A 14,200-nucleotide genomic window follows, 5' to 3' on the forward strand; every position below is an offset into this window, starting at 1 on the left:
CTGTGAGCCCAATGCGTTGAAACTCCACATCAGTTATATGTCAGGATTTGCATGATATACCATAATGAGGAATTTGCATACCAACAACTCCATCTCAACCTCAGCCTACTTCCCCGTACTTATTTTGATATTTGTCTTACTTTTGTTGTACCTCCGATTTTGTTGTTTATTATTCTGTCCATTTGTGGAATTCTACACATAAATCTTGTTCCTCTCCACACTTGGGTTCTCTCTGTGGTTCATCTTTTCTCCCTCATGTATTTCCAGACCTCTTGACCTGGCACCATGTCATATGTTTTTCTCCATACATCTTCAGAGCAGGTGGCTCTGTGGGATAGGAGTTGGACTATGTGCTAGGTTTTGAACCCAGGCGTTTGTTTCGGGCTCTCTGTGATTGCAGGTTCATTGCATTCTCTTGATCACCTGCACATTCAAGTTGCAACACTTGTTTAAAATGGTCATTGTTGGTTGTTGAGGCAGCTCAGAGAGTATTTGAATTTTATTGAAGGATTTTTAGGTTCTTTGTATTTATACCTGGCAGTCTGTCCAGGGATCTCTACCTCTCGCCCAATGACCGCTGAGATAGGCTCCAGCCCTGCTGTGACCCTTGACGACAGTAATCAGGTTCAGAAGATGGGTGGATGGATGGGCGTTAATAATGGGAGGATTCAATGGTGAGTACATTGTTGGAGGGAGAAAGTTGTTGTTTTCTTTGTATGTGATTATTTGCATGTTGTGTACAACATGTCACAAAGTTGAGTTAACTAAGAGTTAGAATGAATATAAAGTCAAGAAAATCTGTTGCAGCTCTTAATATCCACTGTTCATTATTAGAGAGGCATTGTGCAGCAGTGTGTGTGTGTGTGTGTGTGTGTGTGTGTGTGTGTGTGTGTGTGTGTGTGTGTGTGTGTGTGTGTGTGTGTGTGTGTGTGTGTGTGTGTGTGTGTGTGTGTGTGTTTTCTGCCGTTCTTGTTCTGTTGTGATGCACATTTTAAATCAGGTGTATTTTGCTTTGGCTGATTTCCGAGCAGGCCCTAATAACATTGGATTCCTTTCAAGCTGGGTGAGGATAAGACTTTCATGGGTCAAAATTTGACTCAGGATGACTTCTACAGTGATGAACCCTTTTGCAACAGTCATGTTGGGTCATTTTTGAGTAAGATGACGTACCACCCGCTAACATTCCCAGAGTGCCAAATGGTCAATCTATTGACCATCTGTGCAGCAACATGTGGCATGTAGGGCTTTCATCACTGGCCAAAATTATTATCAAACTCTAATTAATGTGACTCAAGTTAATGACAAACTCTACCATAACCTTAAAGTTTACCCAAGTGGTTATTGGGGGAGGCATTACATTTGTACAATTACATGAACTCTTGGTACTCCTGCACATTGCTGTACATGTGCTGAAAGTAGCTCTCCATATGTACATGTGAAGGAGAGCCTGACATTCTGTGATTGGATGCCCCGGTTAAAGCAAATACAGTGGAACCTCGGTTTAAGAACAACTCTGCTTAAGAACATATTTTTTGAACGAAAAATACATCACTTTTCAAACAGTCTTGGTTCACGAACACAGTAGGTGGCGGTAATGCACCATGTTGGGTGGCAATCCGCCAATAAATCAATGGAAGAAGAAGAAGAAAAAGCAATAAAGTTCGTCATATTTTTGGGGATTGCGCGGTGGTGCCCCGAACAGTTTACTTTTAAAAGTTATGAGCTGCGTATTTTTTGCAGTAATCATACATTAATTGGAGCTAGCAAGTGAAGCTACCAACAGCTATAAGTGCTAATGCTGTTAGCATACAGCATTAAATCCAACCAGAGTTTCACTGCAACAGAGGCGTCTGATTCGTTCAGAAGTAAAGTTACCTGAAGTTCTTATGGTCTCTTCTGTGCAGTTTAGGTGAAATTAAATGGTCTGTTATATTATAATTACTGTACAGTATTTTGTGTAAGATACTGTGCATGTTTTTGTATTTTGTCTGCCTTTTATGCACGAAATGCTGTTAAAAAGGTACAAACACAGTGTTCTTTTTGGGGCCAGGAACAGATTAATCCATTTTACATCTTTTCTTATGGGAAAACTGGTTTCGGTTTAAGAACAGCTCAGTTTAAGAAAAACGTTTAGGAACCAATTAAGTTCTAAAACTGAGGTTCCGCTGTACTTGTCTCAGAACTCTTTCTTGAGTACTGCTGGAATGACTTTGTGTCACACCACAGCCTTCTCACTGCATGTCCAGCGAGTCCCGTCTGGTTGACAAACTTTCAAAATAAATGTTACATTTTGTTGTTGGAAGCCGCTGGTTTAAAACCCTCCGGTAGTAACACAATAACGACAAAATTGGATTCTTTTGAAGCCTCGTTTGCTGAGTTTGAGGCATCTCTGAGACAGAAGCGGTTTCCTACCTGTCCCAAGGGTGCAGTCATGTACCAGACAGTGACCTTTGACCTTCGCGGTGGAGGTTAAAGGAAAACATAATTTCACTTTAAAGGTGGGAAAAGGAGCGACATTGTTTTTTATTGTCTGCATCCATTAAAATGGTCATTTCTGTGTATGTAAAAAGGAGTTACTGTTGAAAATATCAGCGTGGTGCCGCCCTCCTCCTGAACATTCAGCATAAATCAGAATAAAGGACAGCAGCGCCGCGCTGCTGACTCATTTATCACAACACAGAAATGTCCTGTCATTGTGTTTGAATCCTTTAACAATTTGCTCCAAATTGCCAAGAGACGTTTGCAGTTCTAATCTCCACTAAATTCAGAGCGTGTGGGATCTTGAGGATTTCTTATTGTTCAGCTTTGTGATATCAAGGATGAGAGCGCAGCTGTTTATTTTCAAAACCATAAAATGATTTGGTTAATGCGTTGTAGCTCCATCGTTCTTCGACTGTGTCTTTGTAAAACAAACAAACCTTGGTCAGGTTTTTTTTTTTTTTCCACTGTATGTAAGAACTTGACAGAATTGATGTTCCTCACTGTGGCTGCTGCTCTTTTCACCCCACAGCCCGTGAAGGCTGAACAGAGCTCCTCTGTGCTTCGGCAGACATTGAGATTCCCCCGACGTTTGTACAGTGAATTGCATTTCCTTGCTTTTTTGTACTCCTACTTTTCTCTCTTTTTTTCTGTCAAGTACCTTTTTGTCTCCTGTTTGAACTTCTTCAAAAAAAAATGCATCTGTGAACGGACACAAGGGCAAGATGAAGTGGGCGAAGAGAGTAAAAAAGGAAAATCTTGGAGCCATGAAGACTCACAATAAATAAGGAAATGTATTAAATGAAGTGTGTATGCAAAGGATGGCTGCACTTAAACTAACTTTTTGTTCATTGTTATGACATACTCAGCAAAAGCTAGAACACGCCAGGTCTATACAACAAAGCAGGACAGTAAAACCAGAATTAAAGAACAGATAGAACGTGCGGCTGGGGATGGAACAAAATGGTTTGTCTGTACTGCAAATTATTAATGGCTAACTTGCAAAACACACAAAAAGACATCAGGTGCTGTGCTAAATGAGGCCTAAATATGCCATCAACTATGTTGGGAAAGATTCCAGTTAATTTGCGCCCTGTCGTGTTGAAAATGGATAAACACAAGTGAAGGATTGTACTGTTTTATAATTTCATACTTGAAGGCTACAGTCAGCACAGGGTCTATCTAGCATGTGTGTTGCTTATCATACATGTGTTACTTTCACTGACATACAAAATGTGGTCATTTATGTTGTCAGCATTTGATCAAATTGTAGATAAATTAAATCCGGTGCCTTGGATTTAAGGTAGACAACACTGTGCCACTGGATCCGTGTCCATGACTCCTCCCAGTGTTCTCCAGTTTATATGTGAACCCGTGTCTGCGTTACCTTTGTTGAAGTGAAGGATTTGTGTTGTATTTGCTGCGGTGCAAAGATTGTGTTACATTTGATGTTGTGATCCTGATGTTTTATGAAGTTCCTGAGGCTCCTTGTTGCTGGTGCTTATTCCTGGTTACCATGTCATGAGGAGGTTGAGCGTCTACGACCTGCCGTGGACAGGAAGCCGGTCCATCGCAGGTTACTTTCTCAGCTGAGGGCGGGACCGTTTCACAGCTGGGTGGACTGGAATGATGCGAGATGAAGTGTCTGGTCCAAGGGCACGGACAGATGGACTGAAATTTGTCAGGGTTTAGGGTTTGCATTCCATTTGTCATGCCCTGGAATTTGTTAAATTTATTGTTGCAAACCAGAGATCATGTCAGATTTGTTCGTGGGCTACAGCATTTGCGTGGCACTATTGCACAGCCCTTACGGTTATGTTCAGTTAGGGGAAACCATTGTTGTAACTGTGTTGTAGTTATGGAGTTGTTCATTAGGCCCTAATGTGGTGCTGCGAGATTTATAACCCTCCAGCAGAAGTGACAAAAGACAAGAAGCACACAGGAGGCCAATCAGCTTTTCAAAGGCCTCAGCGGCCCGTGGCTCTGCTCCTGTTGGAAACCGCCGATGTCTTCCAGATACTTATTGAAATTGAGAATTAGCTGTCGACAATAGAACTGTAATGTGTGTTGGTGTTAATCTGTCTGCTCAGGAGTGATAGAAGCGCACCACACGAGCTGTAACATCAGTGAAGGTCAACCCGCTGCATCGGATCTGACACTTCTTTCTTGTTCTTCCTGCACCCAACCGTTCTGTCGTTCAGTGTCTCTGTAGCCAGCGGAAGGCATTCACGTTGACCAGAGGGACGGCTCCGAACAGCTTGTTGTCATCACAGAGAGGTTCACCAACAGCGTGCAGGGCATGGATTAGGGGATGAGAGAATGCCACTGACTGTGAAATTGCCTGATTTTATCGGGAATGTCGGAGAGCAGCTGTGCACAATCCTCAGCCATAATCTCGGGACAAGAGAGGACCGTGCACGGTGCATTTTTTTGCCTCAATGCCAATGTGAATAATGGAGAAGTTGCATGGCTCTTCAGTGAGCTTGTCATCATTCCTCATAAATAAAAAAAATCCCACATTTGTGCCCTCAGAAGTGCTTTTCACCAGCAGAGGCAGCAGCTCCGCTTTAAGTTTCAAACACAAGACACCTTTGTAATGGAGAACTGCATCCTGCTTGAACTTAAAGCCTGCCTTCGCAGTAAAGAGGAAGTCCAAATATTGAGGTTCTTAACAGAAAACTTCTCACCACCAAGGATAAACTGAAAACCTAACGTGATATGGAAATTTAAAATTGAAAATTACAGTAATCAGGCCATTCAAACTTGTGCCAGTTCAACTTGGAAATCCACATCGGATTTGCTGGGGCGAACCCAAGTAAAAAACAACTTACTTACAAAGTAAAAGTTTTAGGGAGTCTGGAATTTTAAGAAAGTGTTTCATGCTTTTTACTTAAAATAATTTGTAAATGTTAAAAAAAAAAAACAACACATTTTAACTGTTGTTAAGAATTATGGTTGTATAATGTAATATAAAGTCAACAACAGTTTTTTTTTTTTTATTGTTATTATTACTCAAGGCCATCAAATATGGCTATCGGGTATTGTAAAGGTTTATCGTCCATCTGTCCGCCTGTTTGTCTGTGCTCAGCATAAGTCCAGTCCTATTGCTTTCGCAGTCTTCAAATTGACAGGGAAGATTCTTGGGACATAGACCTTGGACAAATTCAAAGATGACTAACCTTGACCTATTTTAAGAGGTATTTTAAGATGTTTAAAAAGTTATATTCTGTTTCAATCTGTTCAGTTTTGTTTTTGAGTAGTGAGGGTGACAGCCAATCAGAGTAGAGCTGCATTGTGACATCAATGGCTGGTCTTGCCAAAACCACTTAGTTTTTTGTTGTTTATATATATGTTTCTCATATATTATGTAAATGCTAGCAAGAAATAAACACTTCTAAAACTGACAGTGCTGTTTTTTGGAACTGAATAACACCTCTGAACTTATTTACAAGATATTTTGCGGATGTTAGCATGGTGTCGTCACTTCCTTGTGTAGCTAGCTGCTACCCGCTTTTTCTGGTATATTATGTTAAAGCTGGCGAGAAATCAACACTTCTAAAACTTAAAACGCTGCTTTTGTAACCTGATAACACCTCTGAAGTCATTTGCAAGACATTTTGCAGACGTTAGCATGCACGCTAACTTCCACTAACTCAAAGCTAACTTTCTTTGGAGTTAAATTTGTGTCACTAAACCAGCAAATGCACAGAGGGTGATCTACAAATATTCCTTGATTTGCACAACTTCTTCTGCTCTTGTCAAAAGCTTATATATGTGCACACGCAAGGCCTCCTGCAGATGCTTTTAAAATGTAAATATTGTTTTTGATTGAGGTCCTTGATTGAACATGTATAAATTGTAAGACAATACAATCTTAATAATTAATTAAACAACTGCAAATTATAAAGAACAGAAGGCTCGTACAGCTGAGTGTATTTTAGCATTGCGTGATATTTTTTTATTTTGCTTTCAGCTGTTCCCAGTTGCTTTGGCCCACCACAGTAGATCCGGTACAGATCCGTATTGGGATTTGGCACAAGTTTAACACCAGCTGCCCTTCCTGACACAACTCCAGGTCAAAATGGCGAAACCTGCTCACGGCTCCTCATGTTCCCAAACGCTCTCCTGGGCAACAACTAATCAGAACCAAGTCTGCCTCACTTCTGACATCTGACAGGATCTGGTGTGCTCAAGGCAGCATGGCTGTGGTGATGATAATAATAATATAAGGTTCAGTCAATCACAAAAAGTATTCATAAATTTTTGATATTGAACAGTTTTTGATGATTTTTTTTATAAAATTTTGGGACATTTTGTGCTGAAGCTCTTTGAGCAGTAATGTTATAAAAGGACACAAATATAAATTTGGAGTAAAATAAATGTTTTCTTTCCAATAAAGCAGAGATGGGGAATGCTATATATGACAGAGGGATGCCACTCTGCAGGCTTTCATTCCATCCATTGATGGGTTTCTACAGCTCCAAATCTGTCTTTACTGAAAATCAAGAAATGAAGCATGGAATAAATGCAATAATGTAAAAAAGAAAAACCAAAAAACAAATTTGAATGCAAAATAAATGTTGCAATTACAACCTGTTATGTGCAAATTTATTTGAAAATAAAAATATACATAAAAATTAGAAAAATATATGGATTAAATTGTGTTTTTAACTGTAAAAGGATCTGCCTGCCTTTGCTTGCAGACTTTGAGCTCCCACTGCACTGAATTTATTCTCTTCAAATAAGTCAAAAGTCTAACAATTATTGCAACAATTATTTGGTCAACCAAATAATAAATTCATCAGTTTGGATCTTGAACATTTCTAAATTTTGGTCCTTTTTTTTTTTTTTTTGCTGCGCAGTAGGTGCTTTTGAACAACAGGGAATCTTTGATGGCGTGTCTTTGATGTTCTACTACCCACATGCAGAAGCATGTTTGGTGTGGGCAACGCTCACGACTGAAGCTGTGCGACCGGGGACTGGTTCCTCATGCCGCTTCTCAGATATTTGCATAGCTGATGAACGGTGGCCTGAAACCCACTCAGCAGGTTATAGGCAAACATATGCCTGAAATGCCACAGGGTCATGAAGCCAGATCATCTCCAAAGGCTACTGGCAGTTCTACGTAGGCACAGTATTAATACATATTCACAAAGAGCATGAACAGAGAAATGCGCCCGCCGTGTATCCAGCTGCTTTGTTGGCAACAGTCCGCACGGTTTGAAGGCCGAGGTTGGATTTAGCCGTGCATGTGCTGAATTCCTTGTGCAGATCCTATTCATTCATTCATTCGTCCATTCATTCAAGCACAGGCTGGGTAGCTACCATCAGTCATCCAAAACACTCACAAAATTCTACATTTGTACAAGATTACAACTCTGAGTTTCTGGGTGTGATTAAAGAAGGCCCCTTTGCATTTTATTTATTGAATTAGAGTTGGTTTATAGCACGCAGTCGTCTGGACACAACATTAAAAGTCCACTCGAGTGAGTTCCCTTGAAAATTAAGACTTTGACCTTTACTTTTACTCTCACTTGCTGACACAGCACTACTCTGTGGTCACTTAGAATCATTCCAAGCATCGGTATACCACTGAAAAAGCATTAATGCTTCTTTAAAATGATTTTGTTTATTATTATTTTTTGTCTAAACCTGTGTGGATAGTTTTCCCACAGTTTGCCTGGCATCCATCAGGGGTCAGCAGGTGCTTCTGTGATTAGCAGCCGTCTCCGGTTGCTTCAAACTGTGAGGCTGATGGGTATATTTAAAGATAGAGCGCCCTCTAAAGCCAGAGGTAGTCAGGGATTTTCAGACCGATGGGAGAATTATTTCCCTTGCCTTGAACGGCTCATGAAAAAGTCAGTCGACTTTGCTGTAATCAGAGTGTTCATTTTGATCAATATCTTTAAATTTGCCTGTAAATGAATTCCTGCAAATATAGTGAAACAGAATTCCATGGAGATTATTAAGTTGCATTTATTTGGGTAGTTTCAATAGCAAAGGCAAACATGCATTTTATACAGTGTGTTTTTTTATATACTCTTCTTGAATCACTGGATTGACAGTATTATATCTCAAAGACACAGTGTATGGGATTAAAGGGTGTTTATTAGGAAAAATGGAATATAGCATTCATAACCATCTGTTCACTCACATATAATTAATTTCATTAATTACCTGCAACCAGAAATGGGTGTGTTTTCATAAGCTTAGAATAGGCCGTTCATATCTACGTGGGAGTGGCCCCCCTCATCCAGGCCGCCATGTTGCACTGCCATCTTGATACAGTAGCTCAAATGGGACACACTTGTTCTGCTTTTGAAACTGAGCTCAAAGACCAAAGAATAGGGATGTGAATCGTTCAACAATTCACGATTCAATTCGATTCCGATTCTTGGGGTGACGATTCGATTCAGATTTTCGATTCAAAGAGCTCTGAGAAATAGTTTTATTACTTAAAAAATGTTTATGTTTAAGAAAATGCAGCTTTACAAGGTTAATCAAGTGATTCTAGATGTAAATTTACTTATCTGCTTTGCTCGTTTGGCTGGCAGTTTAGCGAAGCGCTGGTCAGTAGTCGGCAGAGACCGCTGCTCCCCTCTTTTAGCTCCGGGTGATGGCGTAGCATGTGGGCTTGCGGATTTGAAGTGTTTCCGAAGTACTTGACTTTCATTTTGCAGATTTTGCACACTGCATAAGTCATGTCAAGCTCCTTACGCAGCAAATAATAAAATCCAAAATGTGCCCAAACATTTGCCTTCAGCAAAGACGGTGCTGACTGAATTAGCTTTTCATCCGCCAAGCTAAGCTACAGCCACTAAACTGTGCAGCTCACGAGTGTTTGAAGCACGGCGGACCACTCCACTCGCGGGGACGTTGTAGTACGGCGGAAGCCGTTGCCTGACAAACAGTACACGCAGCGAGTAAGCAAGAAAATGTTTTAAAAAATGCTTTTTAAAAATCGATTCTTAGACATTTTGGATCGATTCAGAATCGTAATAAATAAGAATCGCGATTCGGACGTGAATCGATGTTTTTTTTTTTTTCTCCCGACACCCCTACCAAAGAAGCAAAGGGGAATCAGTGGTTGCTCCCCGATGCACCGTCTACCGGTTGCTAATGCAGGCTGACAACTTTAAGAACCCTAGTTTTTGTGAAATGGAGGTTCATATTACTTATCACAACAGAAAGCAAGGGGAGCATGAATCCCAGTCACCAAAGAAGAGGAAATGTGAGAGGAAACAAAATTGTGTCCCGTGACGGGATCTCATGCAGTCTGTAACCTCACCACCAGATGACACTAAATCCTACACACTGTCGCTTTAAGAGTGAATAAATCCGGAACAATGTTTCATCAGTTTACTAAACTTGTTTATTCCAGTTAAGGGTTACATGGGTGGAGAGGAGGTGTGGCTTCAGCCTATCCCAGCAGTCACTGGGTGAAAGGCAGAGCTCACCCTGTACAGGCGGCTAGTCTACCTCAGGGCTGACGCATATAGACACACAGTCACACTCGCACTCACACACACCTACGGTCAATTTAGAGTCACCAGTTCACCGAAACTGCATGTCTTTGGGAGTGAGAGCAAGCCGGAGCATCCAGAGGGAACCCATGCAAACACGGGGACAACATGCAAACTCCACATAGAAAGGACCAGGCGGGAAGCTGACCAGCAGTGTGCTAACCACTAAACTGCCATGCCCCCATCCCCAAACAAATGATATATCAATAATCAATCTTCACTCTTCTACAACACAGCTCAAGATAATAATCTGATTTAAAGTCTACATTTATGCGATTCCATTTAAAGCAGATTGAACCTGGCGTTCAGAAAGAAGGGCCGAATCTTCGACGAGTGTTGCTCTTGCCTGCAAGTATAAAAATGTGGCACAATTACATGATTGAATCTATATTTAAAGGGGAAGTTTGCCATTTTTTTTCAATCTGGCTTCCAGATGTTTCTGGGTTCATACAAGGGGCGACTGAGAAGTGGACCGGAAAAAGTAGTGCGTGGTCTTCCATCGTTTGTATTCCGAGAAATCAAGATTTGTCAACATTGCACCCAGTGAGTCCCAACTTAACACATTCTCAAGAAATGTTTTGTTTCTCAGAATGAAAAAGACAGAGAACAACACTCTACTTTTTCTGGGTCAGGTTCAGAATTTCTCAATCACTCCTCATGACAATAATGAATTTTACGATTGATTTAAAACACAAACATAGTCACAGGCTGTAATGGCATGAGGAAAACCAAAAACAGAGTTAACTGCTTTGTGTCACCGCTGAACATCAAAAATGTAATTTGAAGTTCCTGATAAGGTCCCAATGGAGGTAAATGCACTTGATCTACAGCAGGGGTCACCAACCAGACTGGTGGAGATCATCTGTCCTCCCAACTCTGTTCCACGCACTGGTAATTAAATACGTCAAGTGTGATCAGCCAGTGAAGAGCTTGGAAACACCAGGCTTGACTAATCAGCTGTGGTACGCAGGTACACATGGAAAACATGCAGGTCTGGTGAGCTCCAGGAGCAGGTGAACCCTGGGAGACAGGAATGGGCTGGAGGCTAAGCTAATCGGCTAACTGTATAATTGATTTTTTAAAAAGGTTTCGCTACATTTAGTGAGATAAACATGCATGTTTACCTCTCTAGGGACCCTCTCCATGCTAACAGACATTTCTAATGACGTTTTTCCATGTTCATTGGTGATAGAAGCTGTTTGCTTTGAGCGTTTTTGGCTTGCCTCAACAATTATGTTGTAGGGCCAGTTAGCCCGTGATGGTGGTTGCGTTCTAAAATGATACCATACAAGATTACATTTGTTTTTGTCCCGAGTGAAAACATTAACCTCAAAAGTAGAGAAGCTTGAATCTTCGACTGGACTGGGTTGCTTGACGTGAGGACATTAACTCATGTCAAGAAACATTAACCTCGAAACTTAAAAATAAAATATCAAAAAAATAAATAAATAAAATGGCGAACTTCCCCGACAAAACGCAAATCTGTCTTGTCGAATGTCACACGTACCTTCACCGTTTGTCAGCTCTCCAAAAGAGAGTGCACTGTAAGAGACAGATGATGACAAAAAACACTTTGTCATTGCTTTGTTTAACCTTCATCATGCAATAAACTGTCTAACATGTTTATCTTAATGGTAAGGAGGGGGGAACGCACAGGCTGTCCTTTTGCGGGTTTGCTGTAAAAACTCGTTGCTTGGTTTCCTCTTCGATGTTCGTTTCCAGTCGCACCTGCAGGAAATTACCCACCGTGTCCAACACAGAATTATTTAGTGACTGAAGTCAAACCCGCCCCACCAAAACAAGTCACTAAGGATTAGCTTCAACTCTGGGATTAATTCCTCACCACTGCAACTAATACCAAAGGCGTGAAAACAGCTTTTTGTCAGAATTGTGTAAACACTCACTTGGCGTGTGATGGACAATGCTGATTTTATCTGAGGAGAGAGAACACTTTCTCAATCATTTTACGTGGCTGAGTTTAAGAATTTGCAGCATGAATGCTTATTTCACTGTTGTGAATAATATATATTCAGTCAGATCCATAAGTATTTGAACAGGGACCCTTATTGTGTGTAATTGTGCTTCTGTACACCACCATAATGGAGTTGAAATAAAACAAGAAAGATGTGTTTGTAGTGTCAACTTTCAGCTACTTTAAAATCAAATTAACCATTTAAGAATTAGTTATTTTTATACATAGTCTCTCCATTTTTAGAGGCCATAATTAACTGGGTAAACTAACACTATTCTAATTGAAGGATTAAATCACCCTTTTCTACAACCAAGTTTCTTTGTAGATGTTTTTAGACAAGTCACCGAAAATGTCTTGGAGTTCATTTACATCAGTGAAAAATACAAAGTGTATGAGATTGTGCTGGAAATGTGTCTGCAGTAGGCAGTTCTCAATAACTGAGTGACCATGCAGGAAGGAGATGAGTGACGGAAGCCACCAAGACACACCTGACAACTCTGAAGGAGTTATCAGACACTGTATTTGAGATTAGAGAAACTGGGAAGTGCTTCATGATGGAGTGAAGGACAGAAAATGTTTCACCAAAAAAAGCAAAAAACCCAAAAAAAAAACAATTCTAAGCTCAGGTCTCCCATGTGCCCTCTGGCAAGCAATAACTGAAATTTCACATCTTTACAAGAAAATAATTCCCTGTGCAACTCCCCCATGAAGTTGTGTAACCGTTGATGCAACAGACACATTTTGCACTTCGCATTGTTCCTCTGATCACAGCCACAGAAGCCTATAATACTTCTATTGTTTCTGAGGATGTCTTGGTGGCTTCCCTCATTTGTCTTTCTGCCTACAGATTTATGATAACATACTGTATACCATACTGTATTTCTTATTAACTGATGTAAATGAAGTCTAACACATCGCCACTGACTTGGAAATGCTTCTATCCTGACTTGTCTTTAAAAATGAATAAACTGGCTGTGATGTTTAATCCTTATATTTAGAATTATGGTAGTTTGTTGAGTTACTTCCAACCTCCATAATTGAGGGGCTGTTTACAAATGGCTGTAACTCTTTAATGGTTAATGTAATATTGCTGTTAAACCTGTTGAATTAAAGCTGAAGGTCTACACTGCAAGCACACCTTTATTGTGTCATTTTATCTCTGTGGTGGTAAACAGAGGCAATAAATAAACAGAATCTGGCATTGTTCAAATACTTATGGACCAGGTGTTTATGTCTGGGGTGTAGACAATCTGTAGAGCCTTTGAAGAGTGAATACTTACCGTAGACGCTGTCATCATTATCTCTGTGGTTGATGATTCCGGCTCCCAGCGGATTCAAATTCTCCTGTGGAGGCAAATGCATCTATTTATTTATTTTCCAGGAATGAAAAGACGTCTGCTCAAGAAATTGAACAGGTGCATGTATGTCTTCATTGTTCACACTTCACAATCTTCTGCTTTTCAGATCTGTCTGCCATGATTCCCCATTCTTTTACAAATGGTTACTTCCTGTTAACACCCCCCCCCATAAATGAATATTTCACAAACTGTAAGGGAAAAAGATGAATGAACCGGCTGTTGAGCACAGGGTTGTAGTTGTAGTTGTGGCAAGCGCCTTGAGGCAACTCTGTTGTGATTTGGTGCTATATAAATGAAAATAAATTGAAATTGAAAATTGTTTGCTGCACATTAACCTGGAAGTAGGGCCTGGCTCAACGGCACCTTAATAATAGTGAGGCAGCAACTTCTCTTGTTCTAATAAAACCACTTTTATTGATGGTTGTCAAGCAGTTCAAATGATAAGGATTTTTGAAGCCCTTGAAGCAGCTGATTCATACAGCCAGTTGTTCCAAGTAAGGGTCATGGGGGAGCTGGAGGCTATCCCAGCGGCCATTGGTTGAGGGGTGGGGTACACCCTGGACAGGCCGCCTGTCCAGAGCAGACCAGCTGATTCAGTTTCTCAAATAAAAATAAAAAATTGTGATGCTTGAAACACTACATGATGGTGACATCTAGTGGATAATGTATGTAACTACATTAATGATAAAAGACCCTGACTGTGTCAGTTCCATGACAGTGAAAATGGTTTGGCAGTTTATTCATCACATTAAATGCATACAGTATATATAATACTTGTACTCCTGCTACATAACATTTTGTTGAGGAAAAAATAATATTGAATTTTAACATAAAAAGTATTGTTAAAATTACATAACCTTCCCCAAACT

At 40.4% G+C, this 14,200-nt stretch overlaps 1 protein-coding gene and 1 long non-coding RNA gene across 2 annotated transcripts in view; one reads left to right on the top strand and one right to left on the bottom strand.

Moving 5' to 3' along the window:
* Positions 1–4,500: 4,500 nt before the first annotated feature.
* On the top strand, positions 4,501–7,646 carry LOC117505196. Its single transcript, XR_004559044.1, has 2 exons — positions 4,501–4,898; positions 7,341–7,646. It is a non-coding gene; the product is annotated as an uncharacterized LOC117505196 (long non-coding RNA).
* A 3,943-nt stretch (positions 7,647–11,589) lies between these two features.
* The window catches only part of LOC117505394 (B-cell scaffold protein with ankyrin repeats-like), a 37,843-nt gene continuing 35,232 nt past the window's right edge, over positions 11,590–14,200 (bottom strand). Inside the window, exons 11-13 of the mRNA XM_034165040.1 lie at positions 13,254–13,317; positions 11,906–11,935; positions 11,590–11,729 (exon numbers count right to left, since the gene is read on the bottom strand). Coding sequence (XP_034020931.1) covers positions 11,590–11,729; positions 11,906–11,935; positions 13,254–13,317 — 234 coding nt within the window. The remainder of the gene's footprint in view (positions 11,730–11,905; positions 11,936–13,253; positions 13,318–14,200) is intronic.

This window comes from Thalassophryne amazonica, chromosome 23 (genome assembly GCF_902500255.1).
Source record: "Thalassophryne amazonica chromosome 23, fThaAma1.1, whole genome shotgun sequence".
Taxonomy (NCBI): Eukaryota; Metazoa; Chordata; class Actinopteri; order Batrachoidiformes; family Batrachoididae; genus Thalassophryne; species Thalassophryne amazonica.